The sequence below is a fragment of the Eschrichtius robustus genome, chromosome 13 (assembly GCF_028021215.1).
Source record: "Eschrichtius robustus isolate mEscRob2 chromosome 13, mEscRob2.pri, whole genome shotgun sequence".
Lineage (NCBI taxonomy): Eukaryota > Metazoa > Chordata > Mammalia > Artiodactyla > Eschrichtiidae > Eschrichtius > Eschrichtius robustus.
In genome coordinates this window covers 43,756,895-43,776,209 of record NC_090836.1, presented here as the reverse complement: position 1 = coordinate 43,776,209, position 19,315 = coordinate 43,756,895, and the positions used below count along the sequence as shown (strand labels likewise).

The 19,315-nt window shown below is 39.9% G+C and overlaps 1 protein-coding gene across 5 annotated transcripts in view; it reads right to left on the bottom strand.

Annotated features, from left to right (window-relative positions):
* Positions 1-19,315, bottom strand: part of SCN8A (sodium voltage-gated channel alpha subunit 8) — a 112,673-nt gene that overhangs the window by 43,108 nt on the left and 50,250 nt on the right. For 4 of the 5 annotated variants that reach the window (XM_068561848.1, XM_068561850.1, XM_068561847.1 and 1 more), the window contains exons 11-12: positions 13,166-13,528; positions 3,668-3,800 (exon numbers count right to left, since the gene is read on the bottom strand). In XM_068561848.1, coding sequence (XP_068417949.1) covers positions 3,668-3,800; positions 13,166-13,528 — 496 coding nt within the window. Of the gene's footprint in view, positions 1-3,667; positions 3,801-13,132; positions 13,529-19,315 lie in introns of all 5 variants that reach the window. The other variant, XM_068561845.1, reaches the window with a different exon arrangement.

Below are 19,315 nucleotides of genomic sequence, written 5' to 3'. Positions count from 1 at the left end.
GGGTCCTAGGACTCTGATAAACCCAGACTGACAATCACTGGACTCGAAGAGCTCTAAGGTCGTTTACAAAGCAAAGATTAGAAAGGACAATTAGACACTAAAGGTGGAGAGCCATTCAGCTCCAACAATCTAGGCGTGAGGCCCTCGGTAACAAAGCCCTCCTCAAATTAAGTATGAAATATAATAGCTAGCATCACAAAAGTCCAAGGACCTTGATCTGGAAGGATATTCTTGAAGAGGTGTAACTTTGAAAACCCGTCAGCATGATAATCCTTAGAGGCCAGGTCTTGGCTCTGTGGGGTTGGATATAACTGCATCCGCTACCACCCTGACCCCACTCAAATCCACTAACAAAATCAAATCATTCAGGGAATAGCAAAAAAGTTTCCCAACATTTCACGAAGAGCAAGATGGCTGCTTTAAATCAGTCTACTTTCCCTTTTTCCAACCAGCCGGATGGTGCCCATGGTGATGGCTTTATTTTAGATGGGGTGCTTTGGTTGGGCTTCTAATTGGCTCCCTGGTTGCTAAGAAAATGGTTGCCTTGGTTTTTCAGATTTAAGGGCCACAGTAAGCGACACGTGGGAGTCTGCGTGGGAAAGGAAGTCTGTGAAGAAAATTTGCTTTGGTTTCTTCCTCATAGAACTCCCTCCCTTCCCAAGGTAAATTTAGTCTTCTTCCCAAAAAAGAAAATTGAAAAGGTTCTCTTATTTCCATAAATTCTTATAGTACATATTTGGAAATCTGGTTCCGTTCCTTTTTTTATCTCCTCCTTTCTCCAAATGTCTGCTGTTCACCTGCACATGGAGGTTGAAGCAGCGGACTGTTCACGTTTCTAACAGTTGACACAATTGTAACGTTTTACAATGAACTAGGCTCCAAGTCCTTGCCAGACAGACAAGGGTAGGGTTTCCCTACCCTATGGGGCACCAAAAAGGGATACTAGATATCTAGTATCCCTCCCATTTACTGAGAGGGGAAGATCCTCAGGATACTCGTTTCCGTTCCACAAAAACTAAGACAATGTGGAGCTTTAGGAGCTAGAAGAGATCAGTTAGGTGAATAAGGAGGTTTATAAAGAGACTCACAACTCTGCACACCGTTACTGGCCCTACACACCCGGAACAGCAAAGTCTGGGCGAATGTGTTAACATATGGGGGTGAGATGTCCAAAAGTTTGTGGGGCTCCCCTTAGTTTGCTCCTGGACATTTTCAGAGAGAACCTTGGGGGCACTCAACCTTGGGGGCACTGGGAATTGTAGTCTCAACCTTGGGGGCACTGGGAATTGTAGTCTCAACCTTGGGGGCACTGGGAATTGATTTCAGAGAGGGCCTCATGATTCCTCCAAGATGGTGGCCTTTGTAGACCAGGAGGTTTTTGAAGGCCAGGGCTTCTCCCAGGTCAGTTCAACAACGTGCTAGGCACTGGGACTACATTGATGAACAAGAATTGCCACCCTCACAGAGCTTATAGCCACACCTGGAAAGGCAGATACCAGGTAAGTAATTGCACTGACACTTTTGAAACTGTTTCACCAGAGAATCAATAACGCTAAATACCATCACTGCTTCCTCATTCTCACTTCAACCCTCTCTCCTTCTCCCATAGCTTTACTGCTTTGAGCAGAAGTAAGACCACATTACTCTCTGCCGACACCCCATGCCCCGTCCTCTGAAATATCCCCAAAGCTTATGGCTCTGCTGATTGTGAATTGCGCTGAGTTTATTGGATCCTGGTGAGCATGCTCGCAATAGGATAGGGGTGAGGCAGAGCAGGCAGGATTATCTCATTATTTACAGGATTCTGGAATTCTCCACTGTGGTTTCTAAACCATTAGATAAGAAGTCCGCTTCTTTGGATTAAAATAATGTCAGAGTTTCCTAACTGAAGGCTGAAAAGCAGAAAAAATTATTCATTCAATGCTGGCTTTCCATGTTGTAGCAATTGTTAAATACAGAGGGAACCGTGGTTAAATAGGAATGGATCTTTCTTAATGTCCTTTAATTCTCTCACATCTTTCAGCTCCAGCCATGCATCGTCCTTTGATTACAGCAGTTCTGTCTCATCAGCTTTAGCAAAGGGCGATAGGATGGGAGGATGTGTGAGCAGGGAAAGGCAGGACAGGTACTAAGGCCTCCGAAAGGAATCCTGCAGCCCCAGTACTCCTCCCCAATTCCAAGCACAACAAAATTCAGTTCAGTACACATCTTTTGAGCATCTACTTTTGCCAGACCCTGCGCTAGGCCACCGAGGTAATCAATAAATCACTGTTGCGTTGCATGGATTGTTCTCCTGCTCTGATGTTTTTACCAGGAATAAAACAGGCCTGTTGGAGGTTGTTCGTTTTTCTTTCTCAACTGCTACAGATACTCAGAGAAATCTTGTCTTGGTCTCCAAGTGAAGAATAAAATTTGCTAAGGTTCTTAAGCTAATATTGATATATCTTACCTTGGAATTCTTACGATCTGCAGTTACTTACCTGTTATCTCAAAGTATAAACTATAAAGCTTAAAGATGTTCTATCGGACAAAGACCTCAGTGGGAATTAAAGAAAACAGGACTAAATGAAGCTGTTCAGGAGCTGAAAAGTAGTTAGTTCAGTATTCTTCTTACGTGATACATTCTCAAGATTAGTTTAGGTTTAGTCTAACTCCTTGCCCATATGTGCAGATGTGAGTATTCCAGGGGAGTTTCGGGTTCCCTTCTAGGGATTCTCAGGGACTCTGATTATTCCTGGGTTAGCCTGGGTGTGTGGATTCTGAAGAACGGCAATCAGGAACAGTACGGGTCTATAATGGGACAACTCAGCTACATCAACATGAATCAGATGAAGAAGAAGCATGCAGAATCAATCAGAATCTTGTGAGAGAAAACCTGGTCACTGAATCTACTGCCAAAGAAGCCAAGAGGAGCCTGGAATACAGACCACAGTCGGACAGAAAGCAGACACTTGCGAGGGAACTGCAGTGTAATGGGAAATCCTCAGCTGCTCCTCAGCAAGCCAGGCTGTGTCATGGAGGAGCCACCTGCTACTGACTTCAGGCTCTGACGGCTACGCCGCTGCAGGCACGCTATGATTCAACAGTGGCTGCCCTTCCCCTGGGCACAGAGCGCCAGCGTTAGAGGGGTTTCAGCTTACCTGTTCACACGTGCAATATATTTATGGATATATGGGGGTGTTTAAAGCGAGGCGGAATTAGGTATAATCACAACGCACGGCACATTTGTCCTTAAGGGAAAACCAAAAGATCTGTAAGTAGCTAAAAAGGAAAAGAGGAAGGTAAGTTTTCTGGTCGAGGGCACGAGGGGGGTTCCATCATTTTCTATCATCACAGTTCTTCCGTCTCTGTTCCTCTCTGCCTCACGTCACCCTATTGGCTCCTCATGGTGATGATTACAGAGACTTCTTGAGGTCCTCTAGCTCACTCTTATGTTGTTCCTTCATACTTCTTACCTATCTGTGTACAGTGCTGGCAGCGGCTTCGAAGTCCTGCCTGGATTCTCCGCATGTAGATCTGAAATGCTGGTTTCTATAACCAGCAGACTCTATTCCTAAAGCTCAGAGACAATTTTTGCAAAACTCAGACCATGGGACTATATTTATATTATCATGCACACCACATATTTATAGCTCAGCAGCTTGGACCAACATCACAAGGCACATACCTTCTACCAGTGTATTTGTAACAACGCTCAATATACTGTTGATCCTGTCCTTCCGCCCATAGGAGGCCAATTGGTCCATGGAAACTAAAAGAGATCCAGGGCCTTTCTTCTTAATTTCCACCTCGGTTGTAGCCTGAAAAAAACAGCAAGTTGGGTGAGTAAAGGCTTATAAATGTTAAGGCTGGGCCTTACCGGATATAGTCTGGAGTGAGCGAGAACATATGCTCTTCCTTAGATCTTTTTACTTTGATCCTACAATCCTATTCACCTCAAGAAGTAGAATGAAACGAGCTGGCCGTGGATCATCCTTAGTTCCGCAGATGACAAGACCAAGTCGTTTAAATGTGCATAAAATCTACAGTGAACCCAAGAGTCTGCCTGGGATCCAAATACCTGATCTGCTCAATGTAAGCATAGAGTAGAAAGACCAGATCCCCTGGGAAAATGCTATCAGGAGTAGACCCTGAGTTCTCCTGTCCTCCTCTCATATCCACAGCATTTGGCTAGAATCGGACCACATGATAAAATAAGTCAAATTCACCTGTACGTGAAATTTCATGAAGGGCCAGGTCCCTGATCACACTGAGTATTACAGACACAGTTTCCTTCACTTGTAGGAGCACCGTCATTCTACCAAACTGTCACTTCCAAATGTCAAACCTGGGCCTAACTGAACGTTAGCAAGTAGAAGTTCTACTCCAAATCTCCTCCAAGCCACTGCAAACAAGAATGGTAGGTTTTGCCATCTTAATTAAAATAAACACATTGCCTCATATGTCTTTTTACATTTATCTTGTCTTTTTACATTTTCATTTTATGAGTTAACCTGAAATTTTCAAATTCCCAACCAAATAAAAAGGGCAGAAAACACCATCAGACTGTTAAACAAAATATTTTTACATGCTCCTCCTTGGGCAATACCAGTATGGTAGATCACAGCAAAGGGTCTCTGAATGTCCCTTGCTTGTGCTGTTTGTGCCAACCTGAATATTCTACATCAGATCAGGCTTAATGGGGTGGCTTAAAACGTAGCTTTCTAGTAACCATGCTGTCCACTGTAACACGTCATCCATATAAACTTAGCTGCTCCTTCCATGTGAAGGTAAGAGGACAGAGACAGTCACCACAGGACAGGGGAGACATGTGTTTGTATGAAGCTAGAGAAGTATCTGTCTGATCAGTGACAGAAAGTTTTGAAAAGAAAATAATCGCCTCTGGAGAGTTACATCAGAAAGCCTTTCTATTCTTACATATATTTAGACTTTAAGAACTGTACTGAAGAAAGTTCCTGGCAGATTATAATTTATCCCATCATAGTGTTTTATCAAATAGTTGCACTGATTCAGAGATTTGGTTTACCTTAGGGTTTTGTTTGTTTTGTTTTGTTTGTTTGGCAGAGCTACAGAAGAAATGGAAAAGAAAAAGAACTGGTTTCCTTGGGAATTCCTGGGTGCATTACTATACAAACATCTGTATTTGTAAGAATGACTTAACCATTAGCTCAGGTCATGATACGGTATATTTCTTTGAGAAATCACTTTTTGCTACAATTCCCAGCCTGATATTCATGACATTTAATAAATGAGATTAAACTACTATATTTAAAAAATGACAGGACTTCCCTGGCAGCGCAGTGGTTAAGAATCCGCCTGCCAGTGCAGGGGACACGGGTTCAAGCCCCCGTCTGGGAAGATCCCACATGCCGCGGAGCAACTAAGTCCGAGCGCCGCAACTACTGAGCCTGTGCTCTGGAGCCTGCGAGCCACAACTACTGAGCCCTCGTGCCACAGCTACTGAAGTACAGTAGCTAGAGCGCCCAGAGCCCGTGCTCTGCAACAAGAGAAGCCACCGCAATGAGAAGCCCGTGCACCACAACGAAGAGTAGCCCCCGCTCACTGCAACTACAGAAAGCCCACGCGCAGCAACGAAGACCCAATGCAGCCAAATTAAAATAAATAAATAACTAAATAAATTTATTAAAAAAATGACAATCATCTAAAAATGAACACAGAAGTCCCAATACAATGGACATTCTTATTTCTGACACTTATTGATTCTAGATTTTTATTGAACTGCCCTTCCGCAAATCTACAATAGATAGATTTTATAATGCTGACCCCCGAGGTACTGGAAGATCTAATGGACTGGCTGGTTCATCAAAGAAGGATGAAATTGCACTTAATATGGCTTTGGTATTAGTGTAGCTTACTGTCTTCTGGGCATGCTGGATATAATAAGATATAAATTCTTCAGGCTTTAATAACACCAACCTTAAAAAAACAAAATTAATGAAAATGCTATCTAAAAAGACCTAGCCAAATCATTATATTATCATTTGTTGACACCTATTCAAAAGAAAACAATTTTTAGCTTGGATAAAAAAATCCACAAAAATTAAAGAAAAATTTATCCCCACACTTAATATTAAGATGGAACAATTACTATTTATCTCTTTCTATGTAAAATGAAAGTAAACTATAGCAAGGCTATGTGGAGACAACTTCTGAAATATTAAAATTTGTTCCATAATCCATAATGTGTTATAGAACTATAATCTATACTGTACAATTGCTTAAATTTTAAAAAAGAAACAAATGAAAGAAGATGCCGAGAAATGAACATTTCAAAGCCCATACTTAGGAAATTTTAGAAGGTAAAAAGAGAAATTCATTAATTATCTTTTTACAAAGGCAAGAGCATTTAGCATAGATCCAAATAACTGGTTCCATCAAAAGTCTTGGTAATAATAAGATATCCAGAAAAATTCCCACAGATTTGTAAATTAAACAACAGACTTCTAAAGATCTGTGAACCAAAGAGGTTTGCACAGGGAAATTTAAAAAATACTTTAACTGATGACAGTGAAAACACAATACATCAAGATTTATGGGATGAAGCTAAAGAAATTGTTAGAGAAAATTTTACAGCTTTAAATGTTTATATTAGAAAATAAAAAAAGATATAAGATCAATGCTCGAAGCTTCTGCCTTAAGAAGCTAGAAAAAGAGGATCAAATTAGCCATAGGTAAGTATATGAAAGGAAATAATAAGAATAAGAATGGAAATTAATGAATTAGTAAATGGACAAATAATAGACAATCAAAAGTGGTCAAATGCTGGTTCTTTAAAAAGATTAATAAAATTGATAATTCCCCAGGCAAGATTGATCAAGAAAAAAAAATGGAGAAAACACAAATTATAATTTTCAGGAGTGAAAAAACAGGATATCACTATAAATCCTATAGACGTTATTAAGATAATAAGGATATGTTGTGAATAACTTTATGCCATTTCACCTTGGATGAAATAGACAAACATATCCAAACACAACTTATAAAAACTGACATAAGAAGAAGTAGAAAATCTAAATAGCCCATATTAATTCAAGAAATTATAATAAAAAATCTTATCACAAAGAGAACTCTAGGCCCAGATGGGGCTCCACAAGTGAATTCTATCAAATGTTTATGGAAGAAATACTAATTTTACACAAATTCTTTCAGAAAACAGAGATTAAGAGAATACTTCTCAACTTGTTTTAGAAAGTGAACATAACCCTGATACTAAACCTGACAAGAACATTACAAGAAAAGAAAATTAGAGATCAATATCCCCCATCAACAGAGATGTGAAAACCTTAACAAAATATGAGTAAATAGAATCCAGCAATATATACAAAGGATACTACATCATGACCAACAGAGTTTATCCCAGGAAAGCAAGGTTAATTTAATACTAGGAAAAAAGTCAGTGTTATTCATCATGTTAACAGAATAAAGGAGAAAAACCATATGATCATCTCACAGATGCAGAAAAAGAACATTTAACAAAATTCAACACCTCTGCATAAAAATAAAATTTCTCAGCAAGCCACAAATACAATGTAGCAGTTTCAGTCTGACAAAGATCATCTATGAAACCTATAACCAACATCATGCTTCTTGGTGAAACATTAAATCCTTTTCCTCTAATACTGGAAACAAGGAAGGATGTACGCTTTCATCAAGTCTATTCAATTTTGTATCTAAAGTCTTAGCTAGTGCAATAAAGCAGGAAAAATAAATTAAGAGCATAAAGATTGCAGTTGCTCTTACTCACAGAAAATATTACTGTGCATGTAGGAAACACTATGGAATTTACCAAAAAAACCCCCCAAAACAAAAAACCCTCCAAGGCTAATAGAACCAATACATTAATTTATCAAGGTCATGAGATATAAGGTCAATATATAAAAATCAACTGTATTTCTATATTCTGGCAACAAATCATTGAAAATAAAAATTTTAATTATACCTTTTACAATAGTATCAAAAAATATCAAATACCAAGGAAAAAAAATCTAATGAAAGATGTCTAAGACCCCCACTAAAAACTATACAGCTTTGCTGAGAGAAACTTGAGAAGACTTAAATAAATGGAGAAATGTGCCACATTCATAGATTGGAAGACTCAATATAATTAAGATGTCCATTCTCCCCAAAGTGATCTATAGATTCAGTACAATCACTACCAAAATTCTGTGTTTTTTGAAAAAAACATATACATATATTTATGTATAAATTTTTGTGTGAACACCTGTTTTCCTGGGTATATACCTATGAGTAGAATCTCTGCGTCATCTGATAACTCTATGTTAAACTTTATGAGGAGCTGCCAAACTGTTTTCCAAAGTGTCTGCACTATTTCACTTTCCAACCAGTAATGTTGACTATTGATTCTTGTGTCAGACTATGACCAATTGAAGGGAAGAAAAACTGGAGCAGACTCTCTCCCATGTAAAGCAGCTTCATTGTCACTTTCCACCTAGAATCTGCTTGGGATTCTGTGAGGTTATGTCTCTACTATTGGCTCAGCTGCCCAATTCTCATCACCTGGAAAGTGGGAAGAAGGTGTCTTCCTCCAAGCATGCTGAGACCCAAGGACCAGAGGAAAGATCACATACTCATTCTCTCCCCTCCCTTATTTCTTCGGGTCATTTTTTGGGGTGGGGGGGAATGAAGGTGTATATTTTTATTTGTTTTGTTTTCTTTCATTTTGTTGGGGAGGGAGGAGGAGAACTAACAACTTTTTAAAGTCAGGGGCCTCTCTGCCTTTTAAAAATTCAGCCCCTAAGGAGCCTTGGTGCAAAACTATCAGTAACAGAGGAAGCAATTGAGAACCTTAATTACTTTAAACCCAATACAAATTTGTTGCATTTCTCTTAACTCAAACACAAAGTTTATTAGGCATTTAGCCACTAACTTCCAACCTCCTAAATTGTAGCTGTCCTTCTCAAAGAGATATTCTACCATGTCTGCAGATGGCAAGTTCTGCCCACATTTCTATAGATCTATCCAAGGAATCTCAACTTGTTATTGATTCTGAACTGCTTTCACATGGCAATAAATAACTGGCAACTTACCAGCCAGTCACCTTTCTTGGGACTAAAATTTAGAGCATTTTAGAAGTGGCCTTAGGACCTAGCCATTTATCTCCTGTTCAAGCCTTTCTAAAATTTTTGTAGTATTCTGCTTTAAAATACTGTACAATAATTTCTCCTTCTCAAAGGATCTTTGGAAACTTAGAAGAAATCCGACCCTCTCCAAGTCAAGCAATTCAGCAGAAATCCCACTGTCTACTTCTCAGTCTACAAAGGTCAAAAAAGTATAGGGAAAGGAATGGAAACTGGCTTTCTGAATACCAAGGATGGGCCAAGCAATATGCTTCACATTTTATAAATGTTATTACATTTAATCTTCAAATAGCCCTATAACAACGGTCCTTTTAATCTCTTTTTTACAGATAAGGAAATGGGCTTAGAGATGCTCATTTTTCAGGATCACTTGAGTAAATAAAGAACCCGGGCTTCGTAGTTAGCATAGCATAATGGTTAGTGGTTAATGCTGTGGAGTTTGATTGTCTGGATTCAAATCCTAACTCTACTGCTTACTGTGCAATCTTGGACAAGTTGCTTTATTTCTCTAAGCCTTGGTTTCCTCCTCGTAAAATGCACACAATAGTAGTATCTAACTCAGAGGGCAGGAGCTGTGAGCATGAAATGAGATAATGCTTTACATTTACAACATGATTTCTGAGTTATGTGTGTTTTTGGATGGTCAGTGGTACCTGCTTCCTTTACGAGTGAAGAGCAATGATTTTCCAGCTCAGAGATGAAGACATGGGAAAAGTCCCCTTATCCTCTGCTTCAGCAAAAAGCAAAAGTTCTCAAACTATCAAAAAATTATCACCACTCAATCACAACTGAATAATTAATGAAGATGTGAAATAGTTTTTGATGAGATTCTAATGAGGTGATGTCTGGATGTCTTTTTTTCATAGGAAATATTGTATTTCTTAATTTGAGCCTAAAGAAAAAAATACAGATGTGGCATAGCCCAAGCATTAATGTTGTGTGAGATCAGCTAATGGACCATCAACGGCTCCTACACCAGTCCATAAAGCATGAGTATGTAACTGGAAGCACTCTGATGGTTCAGGCGAGGACAAGTTAATCCGTAGCTGCAGACGCATCCAAAACGTTTTGACAGTGAGAATCACTATCTTCTAGCCCAAAGAGGTATAATAATTGCTCATTTGGCCCGGGCTGCATATAACATTATGAATATATTAATTCCTTCTAAGATAAATGACTTTTCCTACTTCCCAAATAAGCAGTCAGGAAGTTCTCTTGGCATCAGGAAGACCTTGGTTCCATTTCCACAAATCACTAAGTCTCTGAGTCTATCTGTTGATTGGATAAAACCACCTACTGAATGGGGAAGTTATAAGAATTAAATGAGATCATACATATAAAGTGCTTAGCGTAGTGTCATCAGAACTCAGTCTATGGCAGCTATAAGTATTAGGCCCATTGTAGAAAACTAGAAAGAACAGAAAAGTGTAAGGAAGGAAAAAAAAGTCACTAATAATTTCCCCTTCCAAAGGCAGCTACTGTTAACTTTTAGTCAGTCATCTTTTTTCTATATGCAGTTTGTCTTTATATAGACGATATCATACCACACAAACTATATGCATTCTGTCATTGTTTTGTTTTGTCTTTTTGGCCTATTAATGTAACTTAGATATTTCCCCACACCATTAACAACTAGGAGGTGCTTCTTTATGGCTTCTAACAAAATAATTTTTCCTCGTTACGAAGCCCTTGGGAATGATACAGTCTTACCTACCTCATCTTCCTGCCACTTTGGGATCTGACCTCCTGGCCTTGGGAATCCTCAGGTCTGTCACCACCATCACTTGGGGCCACTGCAAAGCATCTCCTAAGTGCTTACAGGGTGTTGAGTGTGCAGGACCCCCAAAAACCCCGAAGGCAGCGTTCTGTCAGCCACAATGTAAGGCGGCGCAGACAGCCTTACATTCCACAGCCAACTGCTCAACTGCCTCTCAGATTTGTCTCCCACACAACGTAACACAAGCTGCTAAAAAAACAAAAACAAAACCCGCAAACCTGCTCATCTGCCTTTAAGCTGAAGTTCAAGCTCCTTCTTCCTGGACACCTTTTCTAATACCTTCTCTTCAAAGAAAAAGCAAGATATATTATTTCGCTTAAATATCTTTTAAAACTGCTAGGATATCAAAATTTACTTTGGTTTTCAACATTTGAATTATCCCCACTGTACTGTCCGTGCTGATCCACCCCTCATTCTCTATTGAGATCATGTCTTGTTTTTTTAGAGAATATAATTATCTGTCTAATTATGGAGCCAAAAAATTTACATCTAGACATAGAACTAGTGAAGACCAAAAAATTATATTTCAAGTAAAGACAGTCATTCATAACATTTATTTTGGCCAACTACCTAGCTTGGAGGGGGACTTTGGAGCCACTGTTTGCTATTATTATTGTTCCTATTACGCTTGATCTGAAACAGACAGTTCTCCAGAAGAGCAATGGCCATGTGACTAGGTGGAGAAGACATTACAATTAACTGAGAAACAGAAGATTGAGGTTTCTGAAAGGTCTGTCAGTGATGAACTGGGTAACCCCAAGGAGTACAGATTCACTGAGCCTGTTTCCCCATCTCAAAAACAGGAATAATCAGCTCCACTTTGTCAGCCTTATGGAATTTTTATTCGAAACAAATAAAGCATGTAAAAGTAATTTGTAGCTTGTAAAGAGCTATACAAACATAAGGGGGAAAATATTTTGCTTTTAAATGAAAAGGCAGGAAGAGAAAGGACGTCAAATATCCTAACTGTCTTTTGAATTTAGGACAGTCAACAACTGTCCTAAAGTGCCAAAAGCAGATCATTCCGAATAATTCCATCCTTGATTATCCAATTTTCCTCCACACGTGCACCATGCTAATTAAAGGGCTGGCTATCTTCATGCTGTGCTAGAGGAAACTGAACTGTTGGAACAAAACAGACCGACATGCTATCTCAAGAAGCTGAGACCAGCTAAGGAGGGACTGAGGAAAGTTAAGGAACTAGAGGTAGAAAGGATTAGGATCATTAAGGTTATAAGAATTTAAAACTAGAAAAAAAGGTATAAACAGCTTAGAATCTAAAGAAATGTTAAGAGATGGCTTTTCCCAAAGAGGCGAGCCATTATCCTAACCCCTAGACAAGTGATTTTGTGAAGCCATTATATACAGCTCCTCCAGAGCCTGACATTTGATTACATTTAAAATTCATCTTTCACTTCCCTTTTCCTTCCTCCCCCATATACCATGTGTTCTTGCCCTGACCACCTACCTTCCCCTCCTTTGATTTATTTCCATCTCAATCCCTTTTAAATGTCTAGGTCCAGTTCCCCACTGGTTTCCTTAACCTCTCCTTGCCTGGCTCTCCCAGTGCCTACTTCCTACCCTCAGCATCACCCATGCACATTCTTCTTTGGAAAAAGAGGAAAAATCACATCTCACTCTTGTAGAGGAGACTAAGAAAATTATTCAAAGCTATGTTACTTTTTTTTTTTTTTTTAATAGGAAGATAAGAGCTTTAAATTCCAAGCTGTTTCCCTACGAGGAGGGAGGACGTAGGGGGAGAGAAGCAATGGTAGTTCCAAACCCGCTCAGACTTGGTCATTGGTGACGGCAGAGGCCCTTCTCATTCCATCCGGGCAGGATCCGCTGGCCAGAGGCATTCAGTCAAAGCAGGTGTGGGGAGGAAAATAGACAAGCAGGTAGAGACATGCAGAGATGGAGAGAGAGAAAATGGGATAAAATAAAGGAAAGAGTTGATGGGGAAAGGGCCAGAGTCAGAAACAAGAAAGGAAGATGGGGGAAAATGGAGCAAGGAATAAAGTAAAAGGGAAAACAGGGTGAGTAAAAGAGGAGGGCTGAAGAGAGAAATAGGAACAAACCAGGAGGGAGAAAACAGAAGTGGTGGGGGGTAGAGACAAGAGTTGGGATGGAGCGTGGACGAGAGACCGGGTGGAATGGACAGAGCAGGGAGAGAAGAGAGGAAGGGAGTGGGAGAGAATGCCATGCCTAGCCTCGGTCTACTTTTTTACTTCCTTACACTGTCATCAGTAGCTGCCTTATCTATTTTCACCTCTGGCAGGAGACGCCCGCTGATGTGGGAGCCGGGGCCGCCGATGAGGGACACCACACCGTTGCAGTCCACCGTGCTGTTGCGCTTGACGCTGCGCCGCAGGCTGGGGAAGATGCGCGAGGAGCGGCTGCCCTGGCTGTAGCCGCTGTAGCCGCTGTAGCTGCTGCGGCGCTCGCGGGCTCGGATGGGGATGAAGAGCGAGTCCCGGCGGCCCTCGCTCTCCTCCACCGTGCTGTGCTCGTCGTCCGCAAACTCGTTCTCGGAGCCCGGGTCCCGGAACCGCCCGGGCCCCCTGAAGCTGAAGATGCTGCTTTTGCTGTTGTGGCGGGACAGGAATGGGGAGCCCGGAATGCTGAGCAGTGACTGTAGGGGCAGGAAGAGAGAAAGACAGAGGGGGAGGCATGAGACAGGAAGGGGACCCCGTAGAGGCTGAACAAAGGCTGTCAGCTTCCCCAGCCTGGCCCCATCCTTGCATTCCTGTAAACACAGGTGTTTCCAGAAAGCACTTCTGGATGTTGAATTTCTACTGCTTTTCAACACCCATCATTACTCACCTCTCCTTGCCCCATAACCTTGTGATACACCTGTCTTTGACCTGTTAACCATTCACAAGTTCTATTCACTGTTCACCCATGTATTGAAAGGATGCTTTTATCTCATGCTCTGTGTACTGAATCCACCAGGAAATACATTCAGTGTCTATTTCTCATTACTATGAGCTCACGTGGAGTGTGCCTTTCATCTACCAAGTTAGATTCTATGCCACACTTGGCAAAAGGGGAGAATTTAAAAGTGCCCAATCACTTGCCACTCTCTCAGTGGGTACCACACGCCCTAGAGGCTAAGAACTATGCCAACAGTGGTTTTTTAGTTCAGTTGAAAATGGTATCTGTCCCCTCCTCCTCCATTTTAAAGTCAACGTTTTTTTCATGAGAAGTTTAAGTATTTGTAAATTATATAATTCCCAGCATTGACATTTTAAAGTCAAACTTGTATTTATCACTTAGAAATTTTTCATCTTTTTCTCCTTCAGCTCATACTTCCATTCCATCTTCCCTAGAGAATTTTATGCTAATGTATATCTTTATGCTTTAATGCGTTTTATTGATCACCTTTCAATACTTTTCTGCAACAACAAATTATAAATAAACTGTACTTAAAATTAAAAAAAAATTTTCCTGTGACCATGAGTCTCCAAGAAATTTTTAAAATTCTCCTCAATTGTGTTTTTATTACAATTCTCATTAATACAATTGATCACAAATATACTCTACATTTTATAAGTAATTACTAAGCTTAAAAAGAAAATTTTATTAAAATATATCTCAATGAGATGACATTTGTTTTCCCAATGGGTGTTTTGGTGGTTAAATATTTGTAGATAGTATTATTTATTATTAGAATCAGACATGGTTCAACAGCAACCCCTCTCCCCCTTCTAATATTATTTAGATTTTAAGTGCTGAGAAACCCTATTCATGTAAATGGTATCTTGGAACAGAAGAATATTGTTATAAACAGTAATGTCACTCAATTCTTTGAACTCCTTCTAAGTTATATGCCAAAATTGCATAGTAAGCTATCAGCAAAATTTATCTTAATGATCTATCAGCTGACAATTAAATCAAGTCCTCTTTTAATTGTGCTGAAAGCAAAGAAATGAAAACCACCCAACTTGCCAAAGGATTTGTACCCAGTTGACAGAAGTATTCTATTTCCTGATTTCTGAGGATATCAAAAAGGCTTTATTTATTATTAACTAATAATTATATCGGTACCTCTTACAGGGGTTATTCTTTTACTTTAAAGGAACCTTATTAAACCCAACAGAAAAGGCTGGAATAACCAAAATATTGTCAATTTCCATACATCACTGTCAACATTAATTTTTTAATAAAATGATGTTATCACATGCTTTAAAGATATTTTCATCAAAACTTTAAAGCCACAGATTTAGCTCATTTAATTTACAAAAATGCCCACCATATGATCTAATTAGCAAAGCCAGTCCCCAATGTCAATGCAACTGGCCAAATCAGACTTATTTTCATCGGAAAAAGGATGACTTCATTTTTCATTTTTAATAAATGTATTAATATGTATCCCAGTGACATCCATCTTGCTCCTTAACTTAAAACATCCCAATGCCCCTGATTATAACTCTATATTTCACTCTTATTAGAAGTATGTAAGAGATAGGTAAATTCAGAAAGCCTTACAATGGATTTGTTTCCTAGATTAAAGAAAACTTTTTAGACCCTAATATTTTCAACTGTCCCTTTGTTTCGCACCTCCAAAGATTTTTATATCTTAGGGCAATACACTACTTAGGATTTGGGATGAGAGAGAGGTATGCCTTCCTTTTGGAAAGTGGGAGAAGGCTGACTGTGAAAAGAAAAGTGGAAAAGAACTGGTGTGACTTTGGACCACAGGCCTCCCCTAGGCATAGGAAAATGTAACTTAAAGATCTGGAAATCAGGTTCCTTAAAACTGTGCTTAGAAAGTCTTCAAGTGCCCTCAGGGGATGCAATCCCAGTTTGAGGACCTCTGCTCTAAGAGAACAAAACCTGACAGACAACTGACCTCAGACAATCCTCCTTGCTACCCTGAGATACTTAGTTTGCCCAGTTATGACTTTGAAGGAATTTCAAAGTAACTTTTAGCTATACAAGACTTTTGCCTTAGAGTTTAGGCCTTACCCTTCTGGTAAACTGATTCCACTGTGAAAGTTCTTTGTGGGCTAGGACTCTGCCAATATAGTATACATATTAAAAGTGCTAAATAAACATTTTAAAATAATACTTTTGATGATAACCCTGGAATGGCTGTAGGGCTCCTCTTTAATATTTCTGCCCGTATCTTTTTGTTACCTAGAATTCCACTTCTAGTTCTAGACTCAAAATGATCCCAGTTCCATTCTCTTCCTATAAGGTACAAAGCCCCCATGCCCAGATGGGTACATTTTCTTTGGATATTTCTAGTTTTATCATACTTCACTCTCTAACCTGTATTTCCCTTATGTAGTCTCTTCTTGCCTTGGCTTGAAGCAACTCACAAATCTCTGAGATAATAAATGAATTTGATTACTGGAAACTGCATCAAGAAAACCACTTACCACAGATCATTTTATATAAATGTTATTGTTAAATACATACTATAGGCTGTATGTAGGCCTCTAAAAAATAGGATTCAGGTATGCAACATCTCTGACCCCTTTCCTGATCACTCTGACTTGTTTTGCTCTTCTGCCTCAGCCCTGCACCAGAGAGGAGGAACTGCATAGGTTAGATTCTAGAATGTTCACTGGGTCTCATTTATGAGTGGAGGGTGTCACTGTGTATTAAAAGGGCACCTACATGGCCATGTTCCTTCTCCATGCTGTTGAGCTGGTAGAGGGGTCAGTATCTCCTCCAGCTTATTGCTTGCTATTCCTCATTTCACATATATGTTTGGGCACCCTCACTGATTCATTCCCCTGAACCATTCACAGATCAATGCTAGTATATAATCCGCTACTGGTTTGCAATGAGACAGTAAAAACCTGAGAGAAGCATTTAGAAATTTTAATAGCAAGTAGGCATTTTTACAACATCCAAGAATGTGATAGTTTTTCTAGAAGTTTATTGCAATTATATTTTACAAGAGTATCATTCATGAAGAAATGGGAAAGACAAAAACTGGTCCTTCGCTACAGATAGTTTGAGAAGCACTTCTCTAAACAATGTGGCTGGCCAGAAGATTTGTTAAGTGTTAGAACGTACCTATGAGTTTTGGTTTCTTTCTTTTCTTTTTTTTTTTTTTTTTAGTATTTCTTTATTTAGGCTGTGCCGGGTCTTAGTTGCAGCATGCGGGATCTTTTTTAGTTTCAGCATGGGGGCTCATAGTTGTGCCATGCAGGCTTCTTAGTTGAGGCATGTGGACTTAGTTGTGGCATGCATGCGGGATCTGGTTCCCCGATCAGGGATCGAACCCAGGGCCCCTGCATTGGGAGCGTGGAGTCTCACCCACTGGACCACCAGGGAAGTCTCACCTATGATTTTGTTTTAATCAGGTATGGTAAGGTGACAGACACAGGGACAACTGCCTTTGAAAGAAGAGTTTATTACTTACAGTTCCCAAAATAAGGGGGCATGGCATGCTGCATCATGTCATGCCAGGCCACACAGGGCCTCACGGGGGGTGGGGGTGGGGGTGGGTACGAGGGTCAGTCAGGAGGCAGGAGGAGCGAGGGGAAAAGCCTGGCCCAGAGCCTTTGCTGTGGAAGGGATGGGTGAGGCAGAGCAGGCACATTTGAACAAGTTTAAAATTGGATAGTTTGAATAATTTCAAACAGGTTCTGGGCTATAGGAATGGTCCTGGCTCTGGAGTGATTTAGGGCATGGGAAATATTGGCTGGGTGTGTGAATTAGGTAACAGGAGGTTGGGGATAAGGGTCTTGGACTGGTTAATCTGCACACGAAAGGCACGCTTCCTGGCAAGTTGTTCGCTCTCTCTAGGAATTAAACTAGCACCAAGAGGGGCAGCTACTCCCAGCCAGTAAGGCTCCTAACATGTCAAAGCACCATAAAATACAGAAAATAAAAAACTGCCTCCCTTCTCACAGCAAGCTTCCCTGGACTGAATCTGTGATTTTCACAAGGCCGATGTTGGGTGCTGACCCTACCTACTATATTAGGTCTACATATTAGGAAAGAGGTTTGATTTTTATTTGACAAATGATCATTAAATACCTGTTGTGTGCTAAGTGATGTGGATACAGTGGTGAACAAGATATATAACATGGTCCCTGCCCTCTCGAAACCTGCAGCCTAGTAGGAAATACTATGCACTACATGAGGAAATATTATATACTATATTAGATCTCATATAGTATATAATACCTGACTATTCTTAACTGATAGGAAAGTGAGAGGAAGTGATAGAAAGATAATGACCAATTCAGTGACCCAGGAACACTTAGGAATCAGGATCCTGAGACAATACACACTAAAAGGAGACAGTTTATCTATTATTCTTTAATTCTTCGTTCCATTCTTGACAAAAGAGTTGACTGCAATAAATGTGGAAGGGGAAAAGATGAACTTGTCCCATTTCTCCTTGTACCTCTTGTATCTAATCCTGATCTAGCCAATTCCCTAAGGAGACATATCCTGAGGGTAGCCCCCAGCCCCCCAGTCTCAATTTTCCTGGACTGGAGGGTTTTAGTTATGACTCAGGACCCATGGCTCTATTAACTCCTGGGATCCAGGCTAGTTTATGAGATAGGTGCTGTTTTCAAAATCTTTCCTGTCAACAAATCAGGAGCTTCTGGTCCTTTTCAGGCAGTCACATCACAGCTAACTAAAAATACCACCTTAGATCTAGGTGTTTGCTTGGGAGAATAGCTCTGGGGTGTTCTTGGTTTGAGGGAGTAGCCCTCACGTTACACAGAAAAATTAATTGGGAATTTCAGGGCATCCATGTCGGCTGTTTACTGGGATAAGGCTTAACAATGACTGGGATGTTTAGAATGTAATAAATTGATGATTTAAATGTCCTACTTCCATGCCATATTTCACCTTTTCTTCACTTTTTCTTTCCAACACAGCAGTTGGTTCTTAAAATGTGGTCTGGGAACTCCTGGGATCCTTGTGACCCTTTTATTGGGGGGGGGGGGTGTCACAAGATTAAAACTACTTCATAATAATACTAAGATGATGTCTGCCTTTATCACTCTCGTTTTCTCACAGGCATACAGTAGACTCTGTGAGCCTGACAGTTTCACAGAATTTAAAGACTTTTCTTATGAGCTTGATAGAGATAATAATATATGTGATTTTTTAATATTGTGTGTCAGTACTTCGAAGATCTGCATAACTCAGTGAACCAGTATTTCCCAAATGGTCAATGTAAGATGCTACAAGTCATTCATGAGTTAAAGACCTATAGTGCAAAATACAGCAAAGGATTTTAATGTAACAGAGTACCAAGTTACTGATACAGTTTCAGCTTCCACATTGCAACTAACCATTTAAAAATCTACCATTATCCAGTTTTGGAAAAGCATCGAAGAAGAATATTCACAATTATCTAAAGAGGCTGTTAAAGTATTCCTCCCTTTTCCAACTACATCTGTATGAAACTAGATTTTCTTTAAATACTTCAACCAAA